The sequence below is a fragment of the Vulpes lagopus genome, chromosome 9, assembly GCF_018345385.1.
Source record: "Vulpes lagopus strain Blue_001 chromosome 9, ASM1834538v1, whole genome shotgun sequence".
Classification (NCBI taxonomy): Eukaryota; Metazoa; Chordata; class Mammalia; order Carnivora; family Canidae; genus Vulpes; species Vulpes lagopus.
The window spans coordinates 38,358,209-38,374,563 of NC_054832.1; the positions used below are offsets into that span (position 1 = coordinate 38,358,209).

At 39.6% G+C, this 16,355-nt stretch overlaps 1 protein-coding gene across 3 annotated transcripts in view; it reads right to left on the minus strand.

The window, feature by feature from the left end:
- LAPTM4B (lysosomal protein transmembrane 4 beta) overlaps positions 1–16,355 on the minus strand; it is a 98,585-nt gene that overhangs the window by 16,453 nt on the left and 65,777 nt on the right. Inside the window, exons 6-7 of one of the 3 annotated variants that reach the window (XM_041769452.1) lie at positions 13,556–13,651; positions 11,227–11,426 (exon numbers count right to left, since the gene is read on the minus strand). The exons of 1 other annotated variant lie outside the window; for it this stretch is intronic. In XM_041769452.1, the coding sequence (XP_041625386.1) occupies positions 11,409–11,426; positions 13,556–13,651 (114 nt within the window). In that variant the 3' untranslated portion in view covers positions 11,227–11,408. Of the gene's footprint in view, positions 1–11,226; positions 11,427–13,555; positions 13,652–16,355 lie in introns of those variants that run through there. One more of the 3 variants, XM_041769455.1, reaches the window with a different exon arrangement.

Genomic DNA, 16,355 nt, shown 5'->3' on the forward strand with positions numbered 1-16,355 from the left:
TGCTGTCTAGCTAAGTGCATGAGGCAGAGATGCTCAATCCCAGCTGGTCTTGTAAGCAATGACAGGAACACGGTACCTTCTTCCATAGAAACCAGTGGTCCTCACCATTTTGGGGGAGTGGGAGGGGTGCTGGGAGCTTTGGTAATGTCCAAATGGAAGAGACCTCCATGGGCAGACAGATTATTTTTATGAAATCAACTGCCTTATTTCTTCCCACAAAACATGAAAAACTAAAGAAAATACCATTGTAAATGGAGACTTCTTTTCCTTGTTTTGGCTCTTTTGGGGAGGCATAGGATGGGAAGCAAGGGGCTTGGTATTCATTAGGGCACAACAGCTCATGAGAGCACCAACTTCTGAGAAATCAGTAACAGCCCCTCAAAGTTGCCTCACAAATAAGATAAGAGTTGGCAGGACGAGGTTATAATTCTGCTCCCTTTTCTCATTTCATGAAAATATTAGAACACAAGCAGCTGAGACTGATGTTACTGTAGGGATAATCCTGAATCTATTCCTATTTACTGAAAGGGAAAAAAAAATCAAACTGCTGGCAAACTTAGATTTTTAAATATTACCCCACAAGTCACAAATGGCTATTATAGAGCAAAGAGGAGTGACGGCACAGCTGAGAAATGCTGCAGTAATAAATGGCAGAACTCCGTGAAGACTTTTAAATAAGGGGCTGACAAATCAGTTTGTTTTTTGAAGTTTACTGTATTATATCTTTTATTTATTTTTTAAAAATTTTATTTATTTATTTATTTATTTATTTATTTATTTATTTATTCTTAATCAATTTACTTTTTATTGGTGTCCAATTTGTCAACATACAGAATAACACCCAGTGCTCATCCCGTCAAGTGCCCTTTCAGTGCCCGCCACCCAGTCACCCCCACCCCCCCGCCCACCTCCCCTAGTTTGTTTTCCAGAGTTAGGAATCTTTCATGTTCTGTCTCCCTTTCTGATATTTCCCACTTATTTTTTCTCCTTTCCCCTTTATTCCCTTTCACTATTTTTTATATTCCCCAAATGAATGAGACCATATAATGTTTGTCCTTCTCCGATGGACTTACTTCACTCAGCATAATACCCTCCAGTTCCATCCACGTCAAAGCAAATGGTGGGTATTTGTCGTTTCTAATGGCTGAGTAATATTCCATTGTATACATAGACCACATCTTCTTTACCCATTCATCTTTCGATGGACACCGAGGTTCCTTCCACAGTTTGGCTCTTGTGGACATTGCTGCTAGAAACATCGGGGTGCAGGTGTCCCTGCATTTTACTGCTGACAGATCAGTTTTATGATTTAGATCAATCTGGCAGCAGCAAAGAGAAAAGAACTGAAGAGAAAGGAGAGCTGAAGAGACTTATGTAAAAGACTAACTGTAATAAGTTTAAAAATGACTTCCAGGTTCCTGGCCAAGGTGACAGGTGTACACTGCTACCGTTCACTACAATCAAAGAAAAGCAGCATATATGGAAGAAATGGAGTAAGCCCTGTGGTGTGCTCTCTTAGGGGTTGGCTGGGCGGCTGGGGGTACAGGCATGGAGCTGAGCCTGTTCACACAACTTAGGCAATTTCCTCCACATGAAAGAGAAAAAAAAGAGAACAAGAGAGATGATATATTAGATACTGCTCATTTCATCCACGAGCATTGGTCCTGCTGTATGCCAGATACTGAGGGTACCACGCTAATTGAACTAGCAGACAGCTTATCTGCTAGTGGAGAGGGCTGATAAATAGAATTTATTTTCCATTGGGAAGTGCAGAGTTTCCCAACTGGTGTCCAGTCACAAGACCCTGCCATACAAACACTGGTTTTTCCTGTTTGCTACTATTTTGAGAAGCCTGGGGCCGTTGGGGTAGAGGCTGAAAGCAGGGGCTGCGGACAGACCATCTGGGTCCACCAATCCCAGCTTTGAGACCTCAGGCTGGCCACTTACCTTCTTATTTCTCTTTTTTTAAAAAAAGATTTTATTTATTTATTCATGAGAGATACAGAGAGAGGCAGAGACACAGGCAGAGGGAGAAGCTCCTCCTTGCAGGGAGCCTGATGTGGGACTCAATCCCAGGACCCTGGGATTAAGACCTGAGCCGAAGGCAGATGCTCAACCGCTGAGCCACCGAGGCATCCCCACTCATCTTCTAAATCCTTACTTTTCTTCATCTGTAGACAGGGCCATAATCGTCTCTCTCTCACAAGGTTAGTGAAATAAGTCCATGTAATGTGCTTCTTAGATTGTACGTAGCATGTACTAAAGCTCAACAAATTACTTTATTATTATTTTAAAAGATTTAATTTATTTATTCATGAGAGACACGAGAGAGAGAGAGAGAGAGAGAGAGAGAGAGAGAGAGAGAGAGAGAGAGAAGCAGAGACACAGGCAGAGGGAGAGGCAGGCTCCATGCAGGGACCCCAATGTGGAACTCGGTCAGGGACTCCAGGATCACGCCCTGGGCCGAAGGCAGGCGTTAAACAGCTGAACCACCCAGGCGTCCCAACAAATCACTTTATCCAATGCATTTATGGAAGGATGAGAGGGCTTGTGGTATTGGACATACTGCCAAGTATTAAAATGACCCAGAAATAAGGCAAATGGAAATTGGGCTATAATGTTTTTATTCCATATATTAATGGATAGACACACAGATGGATACAGAAAGAAAGGAACAGAGTGAGAGGGAGAGAGGAAGGTGTGTACAACTTTTTTTTCTGATAGTAAACCAAAACGAGCCTTATGGAATAAATCTTTGTATAAGAGACAGTAGATAACACTGCAGATAACAGCTTCTGCTACTATTTTTCAAAGTTTTAGTGACTGTTTTGCAAGCAAATTATTCTTTTATAGATTTTCTACTACAGTGTGTTAAATATAAGCTTGACTTAAATGTATAAGCAAAATCAGAAATATGGGAGAATTAAAACTTTCTCAGGAAAAAGATACCTTTTAAAAGAGCCAAAGGATTAGGTGATGCTCTTAGCCAACCCACTTGCAGGAGGAAAAAGCTCAATTGGAGGTCTATCAAGGCCAAAAGCTGGGATTATTAAATTCCTTGGGATGGTTCAAATAGTTGCCCTACAAATGCCTAAAAACCTGGCTTAAATTTCGACTAAGGCAGAGACCTGTGAACTCTGTGGGCCAACTGTGGCCTGCCATCTGTTTCTCGAATGGCCTGGTACCTAAAAATGATTCTTAACATTTTTTAATCGTTTAAAAGAAAAATGCTTTGTGGCATATGAAAATTATATAAAATTCAAATTCCGGCATACATAAATAAGGTTTTAGGGGAACACAGCCATACTTACTCACTTATGTATTATCTATAGCTGGTTTCACACTATAGCAGCAGGACTAAATAGTTATGACAGAGACCATATGGCTCATAAAACCTAAAACACTTACTCCCTGGCTTTTTATAGAAAAAGTTCACCTTTGCCCATACTAAGGAAAAGCATTATGCTGAATTCTGCCTTTGGAAGACAGGCTAATGTCAGATGTGAAATCACACAGCCTCAGGACAATCTCAGTATTTAGATGCACTAAAGTCACTCTTCCATTTGTCCATTTAAATTAATCACAGGCGGGCTCCCGGTGCATGGAGCCTGCTTCTCCCTCTGCCTGTGTCTCTGCCTCTCTCTCTCTCTCTGTGACTATCATAAATAAATAAAAATTAAAAAAAAAAATAAATTAATCACAGGAAGTCAAAATTCTCTCTTCTCACCATTTGTTACACCTCTAACAATTTATAATGTATCTTGTTTTAAACAGGCAGCAGTTAAATTAAATGCTTGTCTTAAATCGGTCATACCACATTTGCCTATTTAGATGAACTGCCTTTATTCTCAACAAACAGGAAAGGGGAGATAGCTGACTTATGAATAACCATTTCAGCATTTGGGATAGGGTCCTCACGAGGAGAAAGCCTGGGCTATATTTAAGGAAATCTAGAAGAACTATTTCCAAACTTTTTCAATAGCCTCACCTATAATATAAATAAGTAAACATACACATACACATAATCACATTTTAAAAAATTCTAAGGTATACATCTTTGTACATTTTAACATCTGACTTTAGGTTTTGTCTTGTAATCGACAGCATCTTACAATAAGGAGTACCTAAAGGACAATTCACAACTGATGGCATCTTGTATCCAATGAATCCAACATACCAGGAGATGGGGAGAACAGAAATAGATTTTGGGAGGTTCTAGTGAGAAATCCCCCCAGCCCTGTCTGCCAACAGAATCATTTCCAAAGCCAAGTAAGATAGATGATTTTATCCTCAATTCACTGCAAAGCTACTATAAATTATACTTAAATATTATAAGGGGAAGTCATTAGAAAATGCTCAAATTCTTTTATAGATTATACTCATAATATAGAACTTATACTTCAAATATTTCAAATTGGGTCAAAAGTTCTCACTAGAGAGATATTTGGTCTAGAAATATCAAAATAATACAGCAGCTCAAATTGAATGTTAACATGGTTCTGCACACTTAATTATCTAACATTTTAAATAACTCTATGGAAATAAATGTATCTTTAAAAGCCTATGCTTTTATCTAAAATAAAAATATCTAATATAACCACAGAGGAAATTGAAGGGATGGCTGGCATGCTATCACCACGGTAGCCCTAGGAAAGGCAGGCCAGCCTGACTGTGCTATGCCATCTACCGTGCCATTTCCTTCGCGATTCTACACTATTCCTTCAGAAGCTGCCAAGGCAGCTGCAGAAACTGCTCAGTACCTCACATCTCAGCTTCCCATTTTTCTGGTTTCCCCCTTCCCCTATACACTTTCCTCTCTCCCTCGCATCAATGGAAAGGGAGAGATAGCTCCTGCTTTGATTCTCAGCATCCAACAAATCACTTTTTAATTTTTTATTACAATCTAAGTTGTGCCTACAAGCTTCGTTTCTTTCTAGCTGTAACTGCAATACAAAGTTCCATATTTGGCTTTTTAAAACATCAAAAGCCCTTCTTCTGTTGTTAAACTGATCATAATAATTTTTTAAAAGATTTTTAAAAATTTATTTATTCATGATAGACATATATAGAGAGGCAGACACGGGCAGAGGGAGAAGCAGGCTCCATGCAGGGAGTCCGACGTGGGACTCGATCCCGGGACTCCAGGATCGCGCCCTGGGCCAAAGGCAGGCACCAAACCGCTGCGCCACCCAGGGATCCCCTGATCATAATAATTTTTATGACAATAAAGACATTTTGTCAAGTAGATATACCCTTCTTTAACCAAACCAGTCCCCAGTTGCTAGACAATGAGCTTGGACACTTTTGCTGTTAAAAATGATATTGCACAAACATTTTTTTTATTGCTTCCTTAAGATATATACTCAGAAACTTTTAAAAATAAGATAAAAAGTAAAATCCAATGTCTCATTTGTTCCTAGAGTAAAAATCAATATGGACCTCTATTGTGGACACATATGATAAGTAAGTCAACTTCTGTGTGTGTTTTAAAGTAAACCATAATGAAAATAGAGACTAATTATATATCAATTCACTGCAAAACTACTATATATTGTTCTTGCTTGCTATTATTATAGGAGGGCACAGTTACTATTAAACAATTGATCAATATCAATTATTTAAGGTCACAGGGAAAATGAATTTATTTGAAATGTTCCTCCATAACTTTTAGCTTGCTTTCTTTCTTTCTTTCTTTCTTTCTTTCTTTCTTTCTTTCTTTCTGATTTTATTTATTTGAGAGAGAGAGAGAAAAAAAAAAACACTAGCGGGGGAGGGGCAGAGTGAGAAGCAGGCTCCCAGCTGAGCAGAGATCCTGATGCAAGCTCCATCCCAGGACACTGGGATCATGACCTGGATCTGAAGGCAGAAGCTTAACTGACTGAGCCACCTAGGCGCCTCTGGAACTTTTAGGTTTCAAATATCTCTGTGTTGATTACACCATTCCAGATGTTCACTGAATGAAATAACTGAAAAATTATATGAGTCAGAGATCATTTCTAGCAGACTGGGATATTTTTAAAAATGCTGTATTTTACTGATAGAAGGAAAGAAATATGAGTGGAGTTAACATCAGATACTGTCAGCTTGAACTGTGGAATCTATGCAAAAGCAGGTTAAAAGCTTTCAGGAGGAAATCTTGGAGACATCCAGCCCAATCTGACACATGAACCCTTTCCATTAGGACTGGTGGATGATGTATCTGCAGCCGTGTGCATGCAGGAGGAATCAGGAAGATGTGTGGGGCTGAGTTACAGGAAGTGAGACCGTTAAGCACAACTCTATAAAGAAAGCAGCTGCCTTGCTGTTACAAAGCTTCCTTTTCACTTTGCTTTTCTTCCAACTATTCTAAGTCATCTTCCCATCCCTTCCACTGTGCTAAAAAGCAAAAATAAGCAAGCAAAATAAAAAGTCCCATTGCTTCTAAAGTTTGTGACTTTCCTTGAGAAGAATCATCTAAATGAGCTGTGTCGCTGCTTTACTCATCCCAGTGCCACCCAGGCATCAGTGGTGAGAACACGTGTTCCTGGCTGCAGTCTCAACAGATGACAGTCTAGGAGGAAGCTGGTATGTAAGAATAGACAGGAGCCAGGTTGCCCAGGTCACAGTGCTGCTCCCTCCACTCGTGAGCCCTGGCATCTTGGGAAGTGACCCACAGGGTGCCTCAATTTCCTCTCCAGTACACAGGGATTAGGAGCACCTACTTCAGGGGCTCTGGTGAGATGGATTAAGCTCATCTACATGAAGCAACCAGGACAGGGCCTGGCAGGCAGCAATTCCTATGTGTTTGGGGAAAATGTGCGCTACTAAGCTACAGAGCAGGGAGGGATAACAGATGCAAAAAGTAGAGCATCATTGAATTCTTCGGCCGTCAGGTGGATGGCGTTTGTGGAAACAGTCAGGGAGATGTCTCACCAAAGCTGGACCAGATAATTTTCAAGGTCTTGTCCTACCCTCAGGTAGGTTTTATGTTTTAAGTATAGTCACACACAACAGCTATCCTGGAGAATCATCTCACTCCACACCCCCTCAACGATCAACTTTCATTTCTCCCTTCCTCCAGCTCTCTCCAATCCATCCCCTCTTCCTCATTCCCTCAACCATTGTTCTGGATTAGACCATTATCATCTCCATCGTCACAGGAACCTTGGCTCTGGAGATAGTCTCCTAACCGTTCCTTCTGCTTATTTGAGATCATGTCACATCTTTATCAACCTCTCACATCTGTCTTGGCCTGTTAAAATTTAAAAAGGGGGGAAAAAGCTTAGGGAGATCACAGAAACTATGAAGTTACAAGGCAAAAGGACAGCTAGAGTTAAGATCCTCCTTTTGTATTCTAGTCTGTGGTAAGCCAGAAGCTTCAGAGCCTAGACTACAGGCTATAGTTTCGAACTCTCTAGAGGTCCTCTTTTTAGAAAACCTTTTTCTTCCTGACCCCTCACTGTTTCTGGACCCTCTGGTGGCTACAGGCAGATGAGTAATGAAAGGTATGTGTTTATTGTGAAGTATGTTTAATGAATCCAAAATGGCCAGGACTTGAAGAGAGCTTGAGAGCCAGCCTAGTAACTAGTCTTTTGGGGCAAATCCTCCTCAAACTGTTTCAGGAAGTGATTACTTTTCTCAAGAATCTGCAGGATAAGGACTGTCTGCTTATCTTGGCATTGGTCCAGCTTCTCAAGTATGAAGGATCTTCTTCTGAAGTCTAAAAATCTCTCTTGGGGCAGTTAGTTCATTCCCTCCCCTTTATCTCTCTCTCTCTCTAGTGGGGGAGGGACAAGAATAAAGGGACTCATGTTACCTAGTCAGGAACTTGTTTCTAACCATACCCAACCTATACCTAGGAAGGAAAGAACAACCTGATTTTTTAAAAGCACCAGGAGGGGGGAAGAACAGTAGGATTTTTTATGCACAAATTCTGAAAATCGTTGGGACCACTACTAGATCCCACCCCATTCCCAACACCCCTCAGACAAGCAGGAATTTGTTCTGTGGCTTTTCTGAAAGTCCAAAGTTGGCGTTTGTCAATTTAAGGTCCCCCAGAATGAAATGGCTGCCGGGGAGAGAATCTTGTTTCCATCAAGTCATGGACTTTTTTCTTAACTGTGCTCATTAAGCAGTCAGACTCAAAGCAAGGCCCCACACTGCAAAATACTTTTTGAAGTCAACACAGTAAGACTGTATATAATGTTAACCTGGCTTAGTACCCACAACATGATGGCACAACAGGCTCTAGAAAGTTTAAATTTTTCCTATTTATTCCTAAATAGTTAGGAAACTTCCTCCATTCTTTTATCAGAATTTCAGGCACCATTTTGGCTAACTACTAATTTCATTGGTTTTATTTTATTTTATTTTTTAAGATTTTATATATTTATTCAGAATTTCAGAATTTCAGGCACCATTTTGGCTAACTACTAATTTCATTGGTTTTATTTTATTTTTTAAGATTTTATATATTTATTCATGAGATACACACACACACACACAGAGAGAGAGAGAGAGAGAGAGAAAGAAAGGCAAAGACACAGGCAGAGGGAGAAGCAGGCTCCACAGGGAGCCTGACGTGGGACTTGTGGGACTCGTTCCTGGGTCTCCAGGATCAGGCCCTGGGCCAAAGGTGGTGCTAAACCTGAGCCACCTGGGCTGCCCAATTTCATTACTTTTAAAGTGCTCCAATTCCAAAGGAGTCAGGTTCCCTACTCTAGGATTTAACTAAATACTGGGTATTATTATGATTCAAATCATCACTCGTATTAGCAAGACAAGGCTGCACAGATTAAAACATTTTTTAATCTCGCTTTGCATAAATTTTAATGTGAAGAAATCTGTTTCTATAATCTACATGTTTAGTATTTAACACATTTTTTCCTCTTAAGGCCAAATTTTGATGGAGTAGGGGAGAGAATGTGGTATTACATAATATGTATCCAAAGTGTGATTTCTACAACATCCTAAAAGGAAGAATGCATCTCCTTAGGGTACCCTGCGGTGGGATGTGTGGACCTGAAGGGGCACTATGCAGTTTTTTACAATTTCAAGGAAAACACAGCAATAATTGGCGGACATTACACTCACTTCTACTCTTAAGCTGTCTGGACCTGACTACTTCATGCAATGGACAGTTAGGCATTTCTTTGGATTTAACAGGCACCATGGAAAAAAGTACCAAAGATCCTCGGGCATTGTGTGTTATGAACCAACAGTTTGTGAACCCTCTGTCTTAAGCATTTCTTTAAAGGTTTTGCTGTGCTTTGACAGGGAAACTGGAGGTTAGATTAACCCAGGGAATGATTTCCAATATCTGATAAATCCTCTATCCTCCAACTCAGTAGTATTTGAGAAAGTACAAAGCCGGCTAGTAACAGGTGTACTATTTTAGAGAAGGAAAAAAAAAGAACATTTATTTTTTACCAACAAGAGCCCCCGGAGGATGCTTCCACAGAGGTCACCCTGAGACTATTCAGCCTGGGAGAAAAGCTATCTGGCTTATTTATATTTGATAGGAAGTGAAAGGCAACATGTTATTATGTCAGCGTGGATTCCCAATAAAGTCATGGACAAAAGAGAAGCACACATTATTACACGCTACAAGAATATTAATATAGCGATGGAGACCAGGGAAAATGACAGAACTAGATCATTCCAACCCCCACTCAGGGTCTCAGTGTGAAGCTTTGATATATTTAGATATTTAAAGGCTTCAAAACAGCCTTCAAACATGCGGAGCCCTGCTAAGAAGAAAGATGTTCTCCAACCCTGGAAATCCAGATTATGGTCTCCATCTAAAGAAAGCAGTGCTCCTTGAAGAAATGGCTAATTCCAGATCTGGGATTAGAAAATGGACAAGATGAGCCTGGAGCATCCTGTCAACCAGACAGCAAGGAAGCCATGGTTCTGGCAGAAGACCAGGGGGCCAACCTGAAAAGGTTCCCATTGGCCAAAGATGGCACAGCTTGGGCATCAGTAAGGATGTTAACTATAATGGGCTAGCTTTTTAGATAAAGCTTTTATTTTTTCCCTTTGAAAGTCTCAAAAGGTTATGGAATAATAGATTAAAATTTTCTTTAGGCTTACTGATAAAATTGGGGATGATCAAGATATTTTACTTTTCAATTGGTCACCCCAGCTGTTCTCGTAATTGGCCTCTTTTCATGAGTTCATTTGTTACTTAAAAACAAACAACCAAAAACACCTTCAATGGTCACCACTAGAGAATGACAGACCAACTCATCATTTTGACAACTGATAAATAGCAAAACCAAATCTATTTATCCAGATCACAAGTACCACTGAGTAAGCAAATCACATACAAGGCTAAATTTCTCTTTATGGAAATACTGCAGCTAATAAGTGAATAAGGCGTCACAGCAGATCATCATATTGCAACCCCGAATGAACCACTGCATCCAGGTGTTAGATATTAACTGTTGTTGATATTCCAAAAAGGCAAAATCAGCCAGACATTATTTGCCTCCTCCTGATGGAAGAACAAATGATCAATTATAAAGTAATATTGCAAAAAAGGGGGAGGGGTGGATACGAATATGGGAAATCTCTAGATCTACTGGGAATACAGAGGACTACATTACAGGCATGCAGTCAGACAGATCTATTCTGCTGGACAAAGTAGTTTCTTTAACAAAAAATTAGAATCTTAAAATACAGATTGATCCATGGTTCCTGTTTCAAATAAACCACTAGAAAAATATTTATGACAACTGGAGATCTGAGCACTTACTGGATATCTCATGATATTAAGGAATTATTATGTTAGGTATAATAAGGACTCTTTAAAAAATACACACAATACCATTATCTTTTTTAAAAAAATCTTTAAAAATACTGCCAGAAAAGCTGAGACTCAGGTAATAATCTTACTCTACATTTTGGAGTAAATGATCAACACAACCCAATGCAATATGTTGGGAGAGAATAAATCTCCCTTTCCCAGGAATACCCTTATTTTAAACACACACACACACACACACACACACACACACACACACACACACACACATAGAAAAAGAAAGGTTCACTAGGAACTTTGAAAAAGTAGAAACATTATCAGTAACTCCATTTCCTGTCTTAAAAATGGCAAGTTGGTATAGCACGATGGAGAAGATAATGACCAATAACCCTTACCAATTTGCCAACACCTTTTTTCTTTTTTTAAAAAAAAAGATTTATTTATTTATTAGAGACACACACACAGAGAGACAGAGACACGGGCAGGGGAAGAAGCAGGCTCCATGCAGGGAGCCTGACATGGGACTCGATCCTGGGTCCTGAGCCAAAGGCAGATGTTCAACCGCTGAGCCACCCAGGCGCCCTTTGCCAGCACCTTTGTCAACACATCAGGAAACCATCACAACTGGCACCAGTCCACAGTTCTGAATCCTAGTTACTCCAAACTACTGCCAAACTGGAAGCTTTTTTGAAGAAAGAGGTCTATTATTAGAAGAGCTGGGGATGTTCAGTTGAAAAGTACAACTATTCTGACTTTATGTTAATCTAAATAAAACCGACCTGCTATCCCATGTCTAATTTTGAATCTTTCAAAGGGGGAATAAAACCTTCCTCTAAGAGGCATGCTGGATGCACTTCAGGGACTTACCCCAATTTCTACAAATTTCAGAGTATCCTTGGATTTGAAGGTATATCTATACAAAATGTACCTTTTCTGCACTTCCACCTTGCTTCTATTAAAAATACACAGAACCCTTCATAAAGCACTGAAAAAACAACCATCGACAGTGTATTAACACAAATGCGTGCAACATGGGCATTATTTCTCTGAGATACTTCTCAAGGTTCTGTAAGTCCCACACATCGTGATATTTAGGATCACATGCTGTGGCATCTTACTTGTTTAGCAATTTTATTAGTTCCTCAAACTCAAAAATCTCAAGATTGTTTAGATTTTTCATTAGATCAGAAGGACAATAAATGTATTCTGAGATTTCTTATTTAAGAAAAGGCAGAAAGAAACTTAGAGGTTACAAAATACCCAGAAACTCAAAGAGAAGGAGAAAATTCTTTAAGCCATTAATTTTATCAAAATTACGATCATTATGCACAGCTATTTCTTTAAAGAGACTTACTGACCTGAGAGAAATTCGTTAAAGGATTGAAGAGAACATGTGTTTACTGTAATCAGGGCATAGGATCCTGCAGACCACCCCCACCACCACCAAAGGGCTTCCTCAGCATCTGGTATGCTGGGTTTTGTGCATCTAATCGTGGCAGAGCCTCTTCTTAAACCACTGCTCACACATATGTGTCAACTCAACAAATGTTTGGTAAGCACTAAGGAGAACTATTTGTGTACAAATGCCTTCTCTCAGAAATTCCACATAGTTCTCAGTATATCAGCTGGTACCTATATATTTAATATAAGGTATGAAATTGATTTGTTCCCATTTTATACACAGGGAAGTCAAGCCAGGAACAGATTAAATTATTTTAAATTATTTCAGTAAGGTCACAGAGTAAGTCACAACAATTTAAAAAACAAAACAAAATATAAGACTCTTATTTTAGTTTGGGTTTAACATGTCCTTTGTATTTACCATTCCGTGTGTCCTGTCTATTCTATCCCCTCCAGTCCTATCCATTATGACTCATCCCACATTATTTGTGTCATCCATCACCAACCTTTGTATTAACCATTCCTTGACCACTTACTTGTTCTGAGCATTGTGTCACACACTGTGCTGAATATAAAGACGATGGAGACATGGAGAAGTTAATGCCTAGAGGACTTACATTTTTCCTATGAGCCAGGCAGTTTGAGAAAATTTACCTAAAGGACAAATGCTTTTGAGAGCTCTTCCAGTAATGACATGCTTTCCATAATCATATTAAATAGGCATAAAAATTTTAAGGATGAACAACTAGGAGCAGAACAAGACTTAAAAACAGCCATCTCTGCCATTCTTATTTCTCTAGCTATATAATATCATTTCTAGGTTTCAATTCACATATCAAGTGAGATAGTAGTTATACTAAGCAGAATTGATCCCTAGAATTTTATACCATGGTTTCATAATACGAGTTTAAGATATATGAATATGGGGAAGGTACATATATATTATCCATCTGTAATTTTTTAAAATAAATTTGTCCTTTATTTTATTTTATTTTTTAGATTTTTATATATTTATTCATGAGACATACAGAGAGACAGGCAGAGGGAGAAGCAGGTTCCATGCAGGGAGCCCGACGTGGGACTTCCGACGTGGGACTTATCCCAGGTCTCCAGGATCAGGCCCTGGACTGAAGGCGGCGCTAAACCGCTGAGCCACTCAGGCTGCCCACTATCTGTAGTATTTTTAAAAACAAGCCAGAGCTTATTTAAATACATTTAAATAAATGAGTTATATAGCATTTAATATCCTATGAAGAAAATAAATTTCATCCAACTACAAATCTTTTGATGACTAAGCAGCTCATAAGGCTATTTAAACAATGGTAAAAATATAGAAAACACCAGAAACATCTAGAAGCTGTCTTACAGTAGATGTGTGGAGATCTCCACTTTAAATGACTTCACACCTACCGTAGTGTCATTGCTGGTAACATAAACCAGGACATCAGAGGAGTTCCTGCCATTGATGTATCGGTAGCAATTCCAAACACAGCTAATCAAGTAACCCTGTAAGTGAGTAGTGATTATTAGATCTTTAACTTCCAAATATCAGACAATTTTAAGTACCCCCCACCAAGAAAACCATATTACAAAACTATTATTTACTAACTTGTAAGTGCACATAGTAACTCTACTAAGTTAAAAGGTCTTTTAAATTACAAATGTTGTGTATAGTAACTTTCTGGCAAAGGGTGCTGCTGTCGTTTATTCTATAACACCACCCTAGGAGGAGGTGGTAGAAGGGTCAGGGGAGAGCAGAACTTCTGAGACAAGATAGTTGGAAGGAGCAATCACACACAAACATTTATTGCTGCCAATGTCACACATCAATCAATTTATTAGCCCACTGCACATCATATTTTAACTCTGACTTTGGGAATTTTATTCTGTATGATTATATATGATTAAACAGGTCATATTATATTCAAGGTAATTTAAAAAAACGTTCACAGCAAATAAATTGGTTTCATGGTAAATAAAATTCACTAAGACATCTCTATCTTCCTTTTTTTAATTTTTATTTTTATTTATCTATGATAGTCACACACAGAGAGAGAGAGGCAGAGACATGGACAGAAGGAGAAGCAGGCTCCATGCACCGGGAGCCTGACGTGGGACTCGATCCCAGGTCTCCAGGATCGAGCCCTGGGCCAAAGGCAGGCGCCAAACCGCTGCGCCACCCAGGGATCCCGACATCTCTATCTTCGTAATGAAATATCTAAATAAGATAATTAAAATTAATGTCCAGAATAAAGATATGCCAAGAATAAAGCCTGAGTTCGTGGGAGATGTGTAGCTTTTTTTTTTAAAGATTTTATTTATTTATTCATGATAGACACACAGAGAGAGAGAGGCAGAGACATAGGCAAAGGGAGAAGCAGGCTCCATGCAGGGAGCCCGACGTGGGACTCGATCCTCGGTCCCCAGGATCATGCCCTGGGCCGAAAGCCAGCGCTTAAACCCCTGAGCCACCGGGCTGCCCTGAGATGTGTAACTCTTGAGCCGCCTGCACTACCACTCCAGTTACCTGGGACTGAATTAGAATTAGAGGACTTCAAAATCCCTTTCCAGACAAACATTATATGGTCTCATTCATTTGGGGAATATAAAAATTAGTGAAAGGGAATAAAGGGAAAGGAGAGAAAATGAGTGAAAATATCAGTGAGAGTGACAAAACATGAGACACACCTAACTCTGGGAAATGAACAAGGGGTAGTGGAAGGGGAAGTGGGTGGGGGTTTGGGGTGACTGGGTGATGGACAATGAGGGGGGCACTTGCGGGATGAGCACAGGGTGTTATGCTATATGTTGGCATATTGAACTCCAATAAAAAAAATTTAAAAAATCCCTTTCCAGCTTTACAATTTTTTTTTTACATTTTTAAATGTAAATTCAATTTGCCAACATATAGTATAACACCCAGTACTCATCCCATCCCTCCTCAGTGGCGGTCACCCAGTTACTCCATCCCCCACCCACCAACCCTTCTGCAACCCTTTGCTTGTTTCACAGAGTTAGGAGTCTCTCATGGTTTGTCACCCTAATTTTAACCACTCAGTTTCCCTCCTTTCCCTTATAATACCTTTCACTATTTCTTGTATTCCCCGTATGAGTGAAACCATATGATGGTCCTCCGAATGACTTACTTCACTCAGAGTGAAATTCCATCCACGTCGAAGCAAATGGTGGGTATTCGTCCTTTCCAATGGCTGAGTAATATTCCATTGTATATATAGACCACATTTTCTTTATCCATTCATCTGTTGATGTTCCTTCCACAGTTTGGCTGTTGTGGACATTGCTGCTATGAACATTGGGGTGCAGGTGTCTCAGTCTTTCACTACATCTGTATCTTTGGGGTAAATCCCCAGCAGTGCAATTGTTGGGTTGTAGGGTAGCTCTATTTTTAACTCTTTGAGGAATCTCCACACAGTTTTCCAGAGTGGCAGCACCAGTTTGCATTCCCACCAACAAGACCATTGCAAGACCGTTCCCCTTTCTCCACATCCTCACCAGTATTTGTTGTTTCCTCTCTTGTTAATTTTCATAATTCTCACTGGTGTGAGGTGGTATCTCATTGTGGTTTTGATTTGTATTTCCCTGATGGCAAGTGGATGTGGAGCAGTTTCTCACGTGCTTGTTGGCCATGTCTATGTCTTCTTTGGAGAAAATTCCATGCATGACTTCTGCCCATTTCATGATTAGATTGTTTCTTGGGTGTTGAGTTTAATAAGTTCTTTACAGATCTTGGATACCAGCTCTTGATTTTAAACGTCATTTGCAAATATCTTCTCCCATTCTGTAAGTTTTCAGTTTCGTTGATGTTTCTTTAGATGTGCAGAAGCTTTTTAGCTTAAGTCCCAGTGGTTCATTTTTGTTTTTGTTTCCCTTGCCTTCATAAATGTATCTTGCAAGAAGTTGCTGTGGCCAAGTTCAAAAAGAGTGTTGCCTGTGTTCTCCTCTAGGATTTTGATAGAATCTTGTCTCACATTTAGATCTTTCAACTATTTTGAGTTTATCTCTGTGTATGGTGTAAGAAAATGGTCCAGTTTCATTCTCCTGCACATGGCTGTCCAATTTTCCCAGCACCATTTATTGACAAGACTGTCCTTCTGCCGAAAGTGGATAGTCTTTCCTGCTTTGTCGAGTATTAGTTGACCATAAGTTGAGGGCCCATTTCTGGGTTCTTTATTCTGTTCCATTGATCTAT